Raw genomic sequence first — 14054 nt, 5'->3', positions numbered from 1 at the left:
AGTCCTGGTCCTCTGATATCATGACGCTTGTGACGTCATGCGTAGGACTCGATTGATCATGCAAACACCGAGTTTCCTGTACTGTGCCCTCTTTTCGCAACTGAGCATGTGCAACTCCTTTCCCTAGATGGCTGCCACTCAGAACCCCTGTCTTCCTCCAATTCAACCCTGCCTCCGCCTCGTGGTGAATGTTCGCTCCATCTTTACCAATTTTGTTTTCTAAAAGATGATTCTGTGTTTGTAGAGACTCAAAGTACTGATTTTGTTTTTGTTCATAAGCAAGGCTTTTTTGTGTAGTGATTTCTAGACTTAGATACTTATTTTATGAAAGTTCTTCCTTCAAATTTTTATCTGATAGTGCAGAAATTAATTGATGCATTATTACAGTGTCTCTGAAATCAGCATAATCACAGCCTTGTGGTATTAACTTGAGATTTGTAATAAAATCAGAGATGGGCCCTCCGTTTCTCTGACAAGAGTTAAACCTTTCCAGCATCTCACCGGGCCGACTGTTACAGTGGTCAGCAAATTTTTTGAGTATAACGTCTACTTTGCTTTTGTCCTCACCTTCTAAGTAATTAAAGCAATTATAGATTTCTTTAGCTTCATGCCCTCTTGTTGAGAGTAGTAGGGCTATTCTCGTTGCATCAGAGGCAGTGCTTAAATCATTAGCTGTGATAAATATTTGGAACAGCTGTTCAAACATTTTCCAGTTATAACTTAAATTACCGGATGTTTCCAGCTGCCGTGGAGTTCCAACAAGTTCCGACGAATCAGTTAGTCGTCGAGGATCCATTTGCTGCAAAGTCTTCCACAGTCAAATATCCGGTTTAAGTTTTACTTCTCTTGCTGGTGTCCAGCTAGCTTTCTGAAATCACTCCTGGTATCAAATGTTATTCTCTAAACATGAATAAGGATTGTAGACTTCCAGTTAACACAAATACTTTATTCAATGGGTTTGTTCTGTTTCCAGAGCTTAACTAGATATAATACAGTCAAGAGGTATGACCAGTGAAGCTAAGGTAAATTGCCTATCTGCTGTCTGTCTGTCTGCTGCTGCTCACTAGCCCTGTGCTTCTGAAAGAGGCGGATCCTCCCTTGGGCTGGACCCATCTCTGATGCTGCCCTTTAGTGATGCTGTGGCTGTTACATCTGTCTGTAAACCCTGGTGTATGTGCAGATGTATGTACAGATCATGACAATAAATATAAACCTATCCCGGACACCGGACAGTATTCAGTGGCTGTCGAATTCCGAACCTGTGAACAGGGTCTGACCAGCAGTCAAACGTTCGTGGGTAGTTCGTTAAGGGACGTCGATGTTGTCGGGTATTGTCTGAAATTGCTTTGAAGTGTGTGAAAAATAAGTGACTGACTTGTGATCCAACAACAAGCTAAGAGACGTGTCTACTAAAAATTGCCCTCGAGTAAAAGTGGACCTCTGAGAGTAGATTCCTGACGAATCTAGCCCCACCCAGTCATGACAAGTAAAAAGATAGAGCTGGAGTGGGGACAGGAGTGGTCCCCTTTATGCCATTTGGCAGCTAGACCAAAAGTTTATCGATAAAATGTTTAAATCCAATTTGAACTTTATTGAGTGGTGAGGTTTCCTGCGAGGGGGACGCCCTGAATTTGCACAAAGTTTAGATCTTCAATCACCATTTACATTAAAAGGACATGTCAAAAAAAGAAAAGAGAAAAAAATCAAATAAAGCTAAATCCAAAAGACAGACCTCGGGTTCATTGAGGAATGAGGAAGGGAAGATACAATGTCCCTTTTCCGCATTGTAAGCCAATTGAAAAAATGTGGGAGCTGGGTGGATTTCAATGGACTCTCCATTGCACAGTGAAAAGGGCTGGAAAGCTCAATAAGCTTTTTCCAAAAATATCTGGGGATGACAGATCAGCCGAGCCGCATGCTGGGCACTGCAGCTGACCTCCTCCCAAAAAAAAAGGGAGTAAAGTAAATAGAAGATTTAGGTTAGAAACAGAACAAATGGGTTCCTGTCTAAAAGAAATGCAGATTGTTTCAAATATTCAAGATCGGATATAAGGTTGAGATAAAGCCATTTAAGTCATACAATTCATCCAGGCCAGCGCCTCCGAGATAAACTCGGCAGTAATCCAATTCATTTGAGTTAAAAAAACAGGTAAGATTTCTTTCAAGTATTGGTTAAGTAGCGAACATTGGGAATTGAAATCAGTTTCACGAACAAGAAAGAAATTTGAGTAAAATTAAAGGAAAGAACAAAATAAGTTTTTAGGTCATGTAAAGGGAAGCGATGGCATTCCAACTCCTCCACACACACTCAGTCCCTTTATATTCTGTGGGAAAATTAACCATTTAAGCAGAGAGTTGAATTCTTCCAAATAGTCCAAAAAAATATACGTCTCTAAGAATGGCTAATGCCAAGAAAATCAGTCATTGGATATTGACTTAAATGGAATAAAATAAACAAAAGCTTTATGATGAAGGCAAATGGAGAATCTTGTTCAGTATTTAAATTAAGCGATTTTGAAATTGCCGTCTCTTTGAGAATCTGTAGCCATGAGAGAAGGCTAACAGTTAACTGTGATACTTGCGAGCTGTGAGAATGTATGTGTTTAGTTTGTGGATGTTCATGCATCTCTACTAAGATTTATCTTCTGGGAAGCAACCTTGAGTTTACAATTTGGAAGTTTAGAATAGGAACCACAAGGACGTTTACCTAATTAATTTTGGTCAAAGCACTGAAGTGCTCGGTTCCTTTGTGAGTGTGGTAATATATGTGTGTCGTCTGATATTGTGATTTTGAGATCATAGTTTGAGTGGTTTGAGTCAAACCGATAACTAACTGAAATGTAATTAACAAATCTCTCTTTTCAAAAGTTAGCAACCTAAATCCATGTTTACTGATGATTCCAGGGTATTTTTGATACTTAAGGAATTTTAATCAGGATATAAATTCACGTACGTAAGAATAAGAAAATATTGGTTTGATAGGTTTAATTGGAAGTTGGGATAGTTGAAATGCATATGGCCAATCCGGTGTTGGATTAGTCCAGGGTTAAAACCTTCCCCGACACAACGCAGAAGGAATAATTCTGAGATTGCAGAAAGAAGTGGAAAGGACAGATGGGTAAATAAAATAGGTCCATGATGTTTATTGTTTAAACAAAAGAAGGGTGGTGACAAAATGATGTCTGGTAGAGAACTCTTACTCCACTCCTTTACAAACCAGCAGAGAATTGATCCTTGCTTTTTAATGCCTGGATCTGGTATGTCTCTCTTATAGGGACCATTAATTGGATTCAATTTGGATTGGTTTTTGGAGCAGACAAGGAACTGGATTAGGGGTTTGCCCCTTTCCACACTCTGAGCTCTGGCTTTGTAGCTCTGATAAAGTAATAAAAAAACAGCTGAAGATATATTTTTAATTGGGAATTACAAACCTTTATTGTCAGATCTTTTCAGATTAGTTAACCGACTCTCCCCCAAGCAGAATGGATCTTTAGTGTTTTACTTTACAAGTAACTGCAAGTGGAACAAGATTTGCAGTAGCTTCAGGCATTTGAGATAGTTGGGGAGAGGATATGGATTATAATAAGGTGGCTAACTAAACAGGCACAAGCATGTCAGGGTAGGGTTCAAGTGCAACCCCGAGGAAAATAGATAAGAAAAGATTGTAAAACATGAGAACTATTAACCCCTGAATAACAGACGTGTTTGGCCCATACAGACAAAACCTAACACCTGGTGATGACCTGGACCCTTTTCCTTTAAATTTTCAGATTAAACATTCAAAAGGATGGAATGACAGTGACTGCTTCAGCTGTGGGGACTCGTGATGGCTCTTGAGACCTCAGAACAACTACAAGCACATAAGAGTGCCGGAACATCACTGATTTTGCAACGGACACAGGATGAACGTAGTTACATGAACTATGGTGCTTTATATAATTTTACTGACGGGGTATGCATCCCAGCAGCCAGAGACTGGAAGAATGATAGAACTTATTTTAATGCGTGGCTGCAGGTGCATTCGGGGAAAGACAGCAGATACGTGTACAAAATTGTGCCTGTACTTCTCGCGGGTTCAGATGTCGGGATATTGTTCATAACTTGAAAGAAATATATATAGTGTTTTAAGTAAGGTTGTAATGAAGCAGGCTGCCAATGCCATGGGTGCCACTAGATTTTGAGGGCAGGACGACACACACATATAGGTAAGAAGGGACATAATTAATGATGCGGTGACGGGACTTAACACAGGAACTTCTATGGTAAAGTCTCTAGACATACAAGGGTTAAATACAAAGATGGAACAACTTAAAGGAATAATGAAGGGGATCTTAGAGAAAGCATAGAAAGGTCTAGCCAGGCTGGGAGAAGAGGTCTTGGGTATACAATTGGATGGGGTAACAGTGTTAGAGGCCTATATTAAGATAATCAAGAAACTCATTGACCGAGAAAGGGAGAAAGCAGAAAGCTCCGGCAGGGGCAGCTGAGGCACAACCTTGATCTGATCCAAAAGGGGTAGGTACCTAATTGGATAGACAGCCCACAACGGCTAAGCTAGACAATCAACAAGGCACGCAGGACAACTGTACACTGAAAGGACTAACCAGAATATACTCAGCAATCCCCGCCTGCAAAATGGGCAATATAACGGGGTAGGGATGGTCCTGATGATCCATATCACCACACTGGACTCAAGGCAATTCCCTCACAACTAACTGGAGAACATTGGAATCATGCGGCTAACACCTCCCTCTGGTACTATCTCACCGAGACCTCTGCTATACGTAGGAACAATACACTATATGGGATTGCCCTCATGGTGTGTTAACAGAAAGGGGACATTACAATGTGCCTCCACACGATGAGACAGGGAGAGCTGGACGAATGTCGGTTCATCAGAATTCTTGGTTGTATTTTTGAGATTACCTGCCCCCATGCACTGTAAAGTTACGGAGGGAAAGGAAAATACTGTGTCTCCACCACTGTAACTTCCTATCGCTATAATGATCTGTAATGCACGATCCCCCAACCTAACTTTTGTTCCCCTTAGGCCCACCACTATGGGCCTAGCAAGGATCAGTCGAGTTAGGATCATAAAGAGCCAGAGATGGCTCCCCATCCTACATCTTGCAGAAACTCTGAGGGAGCTAGGACTCAGGTTTGGTCACTCAGTTAAGCTTTACCACCAGTTATAGACAAAAATCCATGCTTTGGAAAAAGACACAGAGGAAGTACTTCAGAGTGAAAGTTGGTGGCAGAGTGTGTGGGACTGGGGATTGAATGTTAATATACAAACTTGGATTAGAATCATTTCACACATAATTGTGGGATTGCAATTGCTACTAGCCCGAGCATGGGGCATTACAGTTTGCTGATCGTGCAAAAGATACCAGCAACCTAAGAGGGTTAAGGCCACTGCTAAGGCCTTATGTGACATGACTCAGTTGGACAGGCAAACTAATTCAGACTAATTTCTATTGATATAACCAACCGGTATTCCTCAGATTACGTGACTGCAGCGTAATGAGGCAGGGAATACCGAGCGAACCAAAATCTGTAATATACATAAATTTTTACGGGTTCAGTTTCGGGGCTGGGGGTCAGCCCCTTACCAAAAGGGGGGATTGTTGAAGTCAGATTTAGAAAGAATGTTTTTAGACAAAAGGTACCCATTGGCTTAAATGCCTGTATAAGAGGCAATTTGCAGGAATAGATTGTGTATAAACAATGCGTGTGATTTTATAACCTAAGAATTACTAATATCAGAAAGGACAGACATACAATTAAATGAAGTTACACAAAATGGCTGTTAGCTGAGTTAGCAATATTAAAGACACAAAATGGCCTTTAGCTGAATTAGCCACATTCCTGAACAACCATTAGCTGGGTTGTGTTGCAAACTGGTATAAATAACATCATTTAATTACAGAGAGCAGAGTTTGTCAAGGAAACAAGGATGATTGATATTAAGGTATTGAATTGAGAAACAGACACGGGAGATTCTAGGGAGGCAAGGGAGGTATGCACAGAGAAGTGATAAACAGCATCCACAGGACAAGGAGCATTGTTCCTCCTTGCCAGCCCAAGGCCACCAATGTTGGCAGGAGAGATAGCTTTAATAGGCAGTATAAGTGACTTCTTCATGAAATCAGGGGCTGGTAAGGTACTAACCTACTTTCCGTAATGTCAAATTAAATTTGATATATAACTAATGTATGTAATCTATAATCAATATTATTGGACAAGGTCCAGCTGAAATGGGCTGTGTAGCTGTTTAGGAAACTGTATAAGAATGGATGTTTTGCTTTGTTCGATGGAGAGATTGACTGGGGCTTTAACAGATGCCATCTCCCCGCCAACAAAATAAATCTTTTGATGCGAGGACCAGCAGCCCTGAGCATTGAGTGATTTCTTTAAGATTCTCTCCCGCAAACACGTATGAACAAAGATAAACCAAAAGGGAGGACTCTAACATTACAGATAGTTTCGGTATTGGGCTGCTAAGTGGAGCGGGCATTGACTGACACTATTACAGTTAGGTTAGAGACTGATCAGTGATGCCATTACAGTATTCAATGGATTGAACACCTACCTTCAGTGTGGAGCTGGAACGTTCTCATACAATCACCGTGTTTATTTGCTGCTTTACATGAAACCAGATTTTCAGTTCCAGTCGGAAGAATTAGCCTCAGGGTGCTCTCCAGTAGTGTCCTATTTATTGCCCAGGATGTGATTTCCATGTCTGACCTAACCCCAGGGAGGATTCGCCTATTGAGGCCCCATGTCACGTTTGTTGGTGGATTCGCTCTGATCCTGCAGGTACAATTAACTCCATTGTCAGAGGTGGTGCAGATCGGGCCCATGATTATTCTGGGTTTGTCTAAGAAAATGAGGGAAGTATCAGAAATGATTACATTTAACAGTTGCTGTTTCTAGATATTGTTCAGATTTGAAGTAAAAGCAATAGTTCTGACAGTTTTTTTTTTTAAAAAGGAAACAATCGATATTGTAGCAGATTAATGGCATATTATCTTTAGGCTGATTATCAATAATATTCCCAAAATGTGTTTCATTTGGAGTGCTCGGGAAAAAGCTCAAGTAATTTCAATATTTGCCCTAGTCTTTCGAAGATATATCACCTGCCACGTTTCTTCAGATGGTTAGCTAATAGGACGAGAACTGGACATGAATAAGCTAGCAGAATAGACAGACTAATGTCAAATGGAATTTAATATAATAAAGTGGGAGGTGATGTCTTTTGGCAGAAAATGGTGCTAGAGACGATATGGAGTAAATGCCACAGCTCTTAAGAGAATTTGGGCCCAGAGGGACCTGGCGTGCATAAGGATAGATAATTGATAGCGGCAGTTCAAATTGATAGGGTAGGTGGCAAAGCATTTTGAGATCTTGGGATTCATAAGCAGGGATATTAAGCACAGAGGCAGGGAGGTTATGGTGAAGGCCGACAAAACTCCACTTAGGCCACAGTTACCTGATGTGTCCAACTCTGGAGACTACACCTTATGAAGCATGCGAGTGAGGGTCCTTGAGAAGGAGCAGAGGAGATTTACCAGCAATGGGGGACTTCCATTGCAATGACAAAATGTAGGATTGGAGGTCGGCTCTATTGACAGCAAAGCTGTGGAACATTTTATGGAGATGATCTAGATTATGATTGGTGTCACGATGCACGCTGATGTTATCTGCGAGCGTATCCCAACTTGGAATACCAGGTCATGGGGGTGTATAGTTTTCTTTTGTTTTGGTGAACGGAGACCAGTGAAACCCCAGTGAGAATAAATGATAATTACAGACTATTCATTATTGTGAAGAAAAGATAAATAGACACAAACAGGATTATTGCACTCTCACGCAATTAAGATGTATGAATTATTCAAGACACACAGTTTATATGGAACATCCTCCTTGTTACACAGTATCTCCGCTACCTGAACTCTGTAAGACATCCCGTGTTCCCCAAACAACAACCCAACTGAATATAGTTGCCACTCCATACAGGGGTGATATGCAGATCTGGGAACCGTCTTTTACCTGCTCCAGTGAAGATATTTTAAACCAGCGCTGACTAATTATTCTGCACTGCCTTGTGTAAGACTTTGAATCTTGTTTGCTGTAAACTTGGCCTTCAGGCTTTGTGGCTGGAAACTGACCGGTTTCCTTTCTGAGACTGATGGATGGTAACTGTTTCCCTTCCTTATTTAAAAAAAAATTAGAGTACCCAATTCACTTTTTTTCCAATTAAGTGGCAATTTATCGGGGCCAATCCACCTACCCTGCCCATCTTTGGGTTATGGGGGTGAGACCCACACAGACACATAGAACATAGAACAGTACAGCACAGAACAGGCCCTTCGGCCCTCGATGTTGTGCCGAGCAATGATCATCCCACTTAAACCCACATACCCCTAACCCAACAATCCCCCCATTAACCTTTACACTACGGGCAATTTAGCATGGCCAATCCACCTAACCCGCACATCTTTGGACTGTGGGAGGAAACCGGAGCACCCGGAGGAAACCCACGCACACACGGGGAGGACGTGCAGACTCCACACAGACAGTGACCCAGCCGGGAATCGAACCTGGGACCCTGGAGCTGTGAAGCATTGATGCTAACCACCATGCTACCGTGAGGCCCCACAGGGAGAATGTGCAAACTCCACACGATAGTGACCCTGGGCCGAGATAGCCACCGGGTCCACAGCGCCCTGAGGCAGCAGTGTTAACCACTGTGCCACCGTGCCGCCCCAAAATTCTTCCCTTCCTTCTAATGCCTGGTTAATTATAACTTTGTTGTTTTTAACAATGCCGCCAGTCTATTTGGCTGTCTGTCCCCATCAAGTTCCGAAACAGTAACCATATCTGTATCTCAGTGACCCTCCCAATCACTTATAATCTGTTTCTTCTCCATTAGCAATTCACACTTGTTTATTATCTAAACTCTTTATTGGGAGAGACACGGACTAACTGCAGCCATTTGAATACTGTCCACTGCTGTCTCCAGGTAGATTCATAACACCGGGAGCAAAGAAAATATGTTCCATTAGCCGCTGGGACAAGGGGACAGGATTATAGATTTTGTTCAAATGATCCGGTGGAAATATGAGGAATAACTGAATATTGTCAAACTTGAACTCACTGCACCCGAGATGGACGGAATGCAGACAGTACTGAAATCAAACGAATATTGAATTGAGACTTCTGGGCAATCAATGATTTGCTTGACTGCATTGTTGTACAGAGAGAGCGATAGCACGGACTCGATTGCCCTAATGTTATCATTCTGTACCATGAGGGACTTTATCACTTTGTGACCTGCAAAAGTTATGTTCTTATCATTGATCAGATATTTTTGGGAGAATTTATACTTATCGCTGTGCGAAATGTTAATTCTTTGGAAAGAAAAATTAATTACTTTCGGCTACCAGCTTTACAAGTGAAGAAATAGATGCAGAATAATGCTTGCACTGTAATAGCTTGTGGTACAAAAGCGTGAAGGTCCCAGCCGGTGAATTAATGCCACAGTGAGTAACATTCCTCTCCCGTCATCCTGAGCCAGGCAGCCAGCTTTATTTCCAGTATTGAAACAATGCATGTGATCCTGAAATAAAAACAGAAAATGCTGGAAAATCTCAACAGGTCAGGCAGCATCTGGGGAGAGAGAAACAGAGTTAACGATTCGAGTCTTTTTGCCTCCTCTTCAGAGCTGCTCCTGCTGAGCTGTGCCTGTAGGACAGGTCCCGGCTCTACCTGTGTCTCAGCCTTTCAGCAAGGGTACAATGGAATGTTAGATTTTGGTGCCGGGCCCCTTAAAAGCAAGGCAAATATCACCTTGAGGAATTCTCACACACTTACATTGTACAGAGATCTGCGTGGAGCTGTTCACGCTATCGTTGTTATAGTTAGCCACACACCAATATTCACCATCATCTTCAGCAGTAATGTTGTAAAATATCTGCTTCAAGTCTCCACTGGAAGACGTGCTGATCTCTTCGCCGTTCCTCACCCATCTTAAACTGACGGCTGGTTCTCCCCGCACAGTGCAATGTAACAGTGTGGAGCTACCTTCCATCGCGACTACAGAGGAGTTCACTGAAGGTTTTACCATTCCACCTGAAACAGACAAAAATGTAAAATATGAACGAGGCAAAAATTTGATTCAGCTCCAAGAGAAATCTTTATATTGGGTTAAGTCTTGTCTCAGTTTGGAACTCTCACGGATTCTGAAGCTGCAAAGAAGAATATATTTCTTTCTGTCAGTCTCCATTCCACTACACACGTTGGCTGATTTTTGGTGTGTCGACATTAACCCGCGTCGTCCACTCAGGTCAATTCTGAAGCCCAACCTGTGATGGGATCTGATGTTATTGAAGACACCAGCTTTAGATGCTGATTTCCCGTCTCCATTGTCAGAACTCCCTTATTACTAACTAAACTCCGAACATCACTGGGAACTCTGAGAATCACAAAGGCTAAACACTTTGAGTCCCAACATTTATTCTGGAACTGGACAGCGACATGTGCTTCAGAGCATTCCTCAAATGGAGGAGAAACTGCACCATGGATGGACACTTTTACTGGTGGAATTTGTTTGGGATGTGAACCATTGAGTAACCATGGCCTCTCCACCCGGTGTTTCAAATACATTGAACGTTCAGAAGAGGAAATAACAACATTTCTCATTCCAAGCACGACTTCATTCATTCAGACTGGAAAACTGATTGACAAAATATAAAGGACCATTATAAAGACTTACCGGTAACAGACAGGCGGACTTCAGAACGGCAAATATGTTCCATAGAAATACTTGCCATGGAGTTGATTTTCACGATGAATTGATATGTCCCCTCATCACTCTTCCCAATGTCCTTTATCAGGAGGGAGCATTGACCATTTTCAAGGTTGCCTTTGAACTGAACTCCCCCACGAGGGTTATTATGTTCCGCGTCTGGGTTTTTTGAATCATAGATTGTTAAAGTAGCGGAGTTGCCAGAGTCCATCTTCAGCCATTTCCCATGCCAGCTGACGATGTTACCTACATAATGAAATCTACACGGGATCTCTGCATCTGAACCCAGCACGGCTGATACATCCTCTGGCATCACCACCGAGAGTGGGAAACTACAAATAACTGAGAGAAATTAAATAATAAAAACAGCTGACCCTGTTTAGACATTTATTGTCCAATAAATATTTGTCACTTGACAAATAATCTCACAACAGAATCACAATGTACGAATTAGTTATTGGATTTTCCGATCAAGTAAAACACTAATTAAATGACCATCGAATTTCACTTGAATTATTTAATACATGGAAAGTAACAGCCTATAAATCCGCGGCAAACCATTCAATAAATATAATTAGAAGTATCCAATATTTAATACAATTGGAATAGGAAGCTGAACAGCCATATCCAAATATCCAATACACTCCCGTTACCCCCAACTCACCATTTTCAAATTAACCAACAGAAACAATTCTAGTGTGCATTTTCTTCCTAATTTTCTACTAAATATAAATCAATTTCTGTTAAAATTAGCACAAACATTAGTAAATTCACCTTCTGTCCACAACACGAGGTAAACAAAGAGGCAAATCCACATCTTGGAAACAAATGTTGATTTCAAAGTCGAAGGAATCAGTTTCATCGTTCGTTCCGTCTGTGAGTCAGTATGATATGATGGTATATCTAAAAGTTATACAGTGATTTTCAATACAGAAATAACCTATAGATCTCCATATCAAGCACGTTCATACCAGACGTACCGTCATTTATGAATTAATAAATTGGAATTAGCATCCTAATGAAGTAGCCCAGGCTGGTCGCCACCTCTAACTCACAATTCAAACCTGTTAGTTTTGTGATAGCTGATTCGATGTTGACCAGATTTGTAGCTACAGTTAATTTTCCGCAGTGGGTCGACCTGTGGTTTTAAGATCTCGGTTAATCTGTGCATTGCTACCCATTTGTGACGTCGTAGATAGGAGCTGTTTAACATTAAACATTTCTCGTTGTGGTCAACGGGTATTTTGTTAACTGATTTTGTTAACTCTGCGCCCATCATTGAGCTTATTGAACTGCGGTTCGTACATTTCGATCTCATACGGATGGCGGGATGTCGCTGCTTCTAGCGGCAGAATTATAATGGGGACGCTTCTGCTGACTGACGCTCAATTTGCATTCTCTGGGATCAGCACAGCCTTGGTTCAAACATGGAGAAAAGAGCTGAACCCGGACTTCCGGTAGTGGGTGTGTGCTGAGCAGTCACAGGAAAGGTAGCTCTCCACCTGGAAACCTGGATTTTGGCACATTTCGCCCGAAAATAAGCCACTAAACCAGCAAAGTCTGACCCCCCTCCCCCACCACCCTCCTCCACAAACATCGTGGCCACAAAGAAGATGCCCCCAAACCAACCAAGAGGCAAAAAAGGCAAGGGGTGGCACGGTAGCACAATGGTTAGCACTATTGCTTCACAGCGCCAGCGACCAAGGTTCGATTCCGGCTTGGGTCACTGTCTGTGCGGAGTCTACACCTTCTCCCTGTGTCTGTGTGAGTTTCCTCCAGGTGCTCCGGTTTCCTCCCACAAGTCCTGAAAGACTTGCTGTTAGATGAATTGGACATTCTGAATTCTGCCTGAGTGTAACCAAACAGTGTGGCGACTAGGGGATTTTCACAGTAACATTATTGCAGTGTTAATGTAAGCCTACTTATGACAATAAAGATGATTAATTGAAAAAATTACAAAGATGGCAAAATAAGCTCGGGCCAGGAGAAAAGTTCAATGGATAGAGCTCCTAACTACAGGAGCACCTTAAACACAGGGGGCGGGATTCTCCGACCCCTGCCGGGGTGGAGAATCGCCGGGAGTGGCGTAAATCCCGTCCTCGCCAGCTGCCGAATTCACGGCGCCAGGGATTTGGTGGGACCGGGATTCGCGTTGCGCCGGTCGGGGGCCATTGGCAATGCGCTCCACCCCCCCCCCCCCCCCCCCCAGCGATTCTCCAGCCCGCGAAGTGACAAGTGGCCGCCCATTTACGGCCGGTCCTGCCGACGTAAATAATAACAGGTACTTACCGGCGGAACCTGGCTCCACGGGCGGCTCCGGGGTCCTCGGGGGGCACGAGGGGATCTGTCCTCGGGAGGTGCCCCCACGGTGGCCTGGCCGCAATCGAGGCCCACCGATCCGCGGGCGGGCCTGTACCGTGTGGGCACTCTATTCCTCTGCATCGGATGCTGTGGACCTCTGCGATGGCCAATGCAGGGATGAACCCCCCTGCGCATGTGCTGGGATGACGGCAACATACGCAGCGCTCCCGTGCATGCGCCAACTCACGTGGAGGCCCTTCGGCGCTGGTTGGCGTGGCGCCAAGCCCCTTACGCGCCGGCCAGCATGGCGCAAACCACTCTGCCGCCGCCCAAGCCCCTGAAGGTGCGGAGGATTCTGCAACTTCGGGGTGGCCCGACACCAGAGTGGTTCATGCAACCCCTTAGCGCCGGAGTTGCCCGCCCCACCAGTTTTCACAGAATCCCACCCAGGATCGCAATCAAGAAGGAGATGATGGTGAAGACGGCAGTCACAGATGCCCTGGCCCCCTTTAAGGAGGCACTGGAGAAGATGGAGCAGTGGCTGGAGGCGCAGGAGCTCAAAAAGGAGGCTACTGACCAGGCTGACTAAATCACTTGATTGAAAGTAGAGGTGGAAAGCATCCCAGCGAATGCTCAGGGGGGAGGTGGAGGGCCAAGAGAACCGGTCACTCTGCCAAAACCAAAACTTAACATTGTGGATCTGTGGGAAGGTATGGAGGACAGAAATCCCACGGCGTTTGTGGCTCAGATTCTGGACAGGCTGTTGGGGTGTGTGTGGATCCAGAGGAGGGGGATAACTTCCCAACCCCCAGAAATAGAGAGGGCCCACAGGTCGAACTGGCTGAGGCCAAAAATAGGGGAACAGTCAAGGGCCATCATAACCAAATTCCACCAGTTCCAAGATAAAGAACGGGGCTGGGATTTTCCGTTAGCTGACACTGAA

The 14054-nt window shown here is 43.5% G+C and overlaps 1 protein-coding gene across 1 annotated transcript in view; it reads right to left on the bottom strand.

The window, feature by feature from the left end:
• Window positions 1–11981, bottom strand: part of LOC119974277 (Schwann cell myelin protein-like) — a 39186-nt gene extending 27205 nt beyond the window's left edge. The window contains exons 1-3 of the mRNA XM_038813049.1: window positions 11866–11981; window positions 10778–11142; window positions 9877–10134 (exon numbers count right to left, since the gene is read on the bottom strand). Of these exons, the coding sequence (XP_038668977.1) occupies window positions 9877–10134; window positions 10778–11142; window positions 11866–11981 (739 nt within the window). The remainder of the gene's footprint in view (window positions 1–9876; window positions 10135–10777; window positions 11143–11865) is intronic.
• Between the last annotated feature and the right edge of the window lie 2073 nt (window positions 11982–14054).

The sequence above is a fragment of the Scyliorhinus canicula genome, chromosome 12 (genome assembly GCF_902713615.1).
Source record: "Scyliorhinus canicula chromosome 12, sScyCan1.1, whole genome shotgun sequence".
Taxonomy (NCBI): domain Eukaryota; kingdom Metazoa; phylum Chordata; class Chondrichthyes; order Carcharhiniformes; family Scyliorhinidae; genus Scyliorhinus; species Scyliorhinus canicula.
This window is presented reverse-complemented; position numbering and strand designations above follow the sequence as displayed.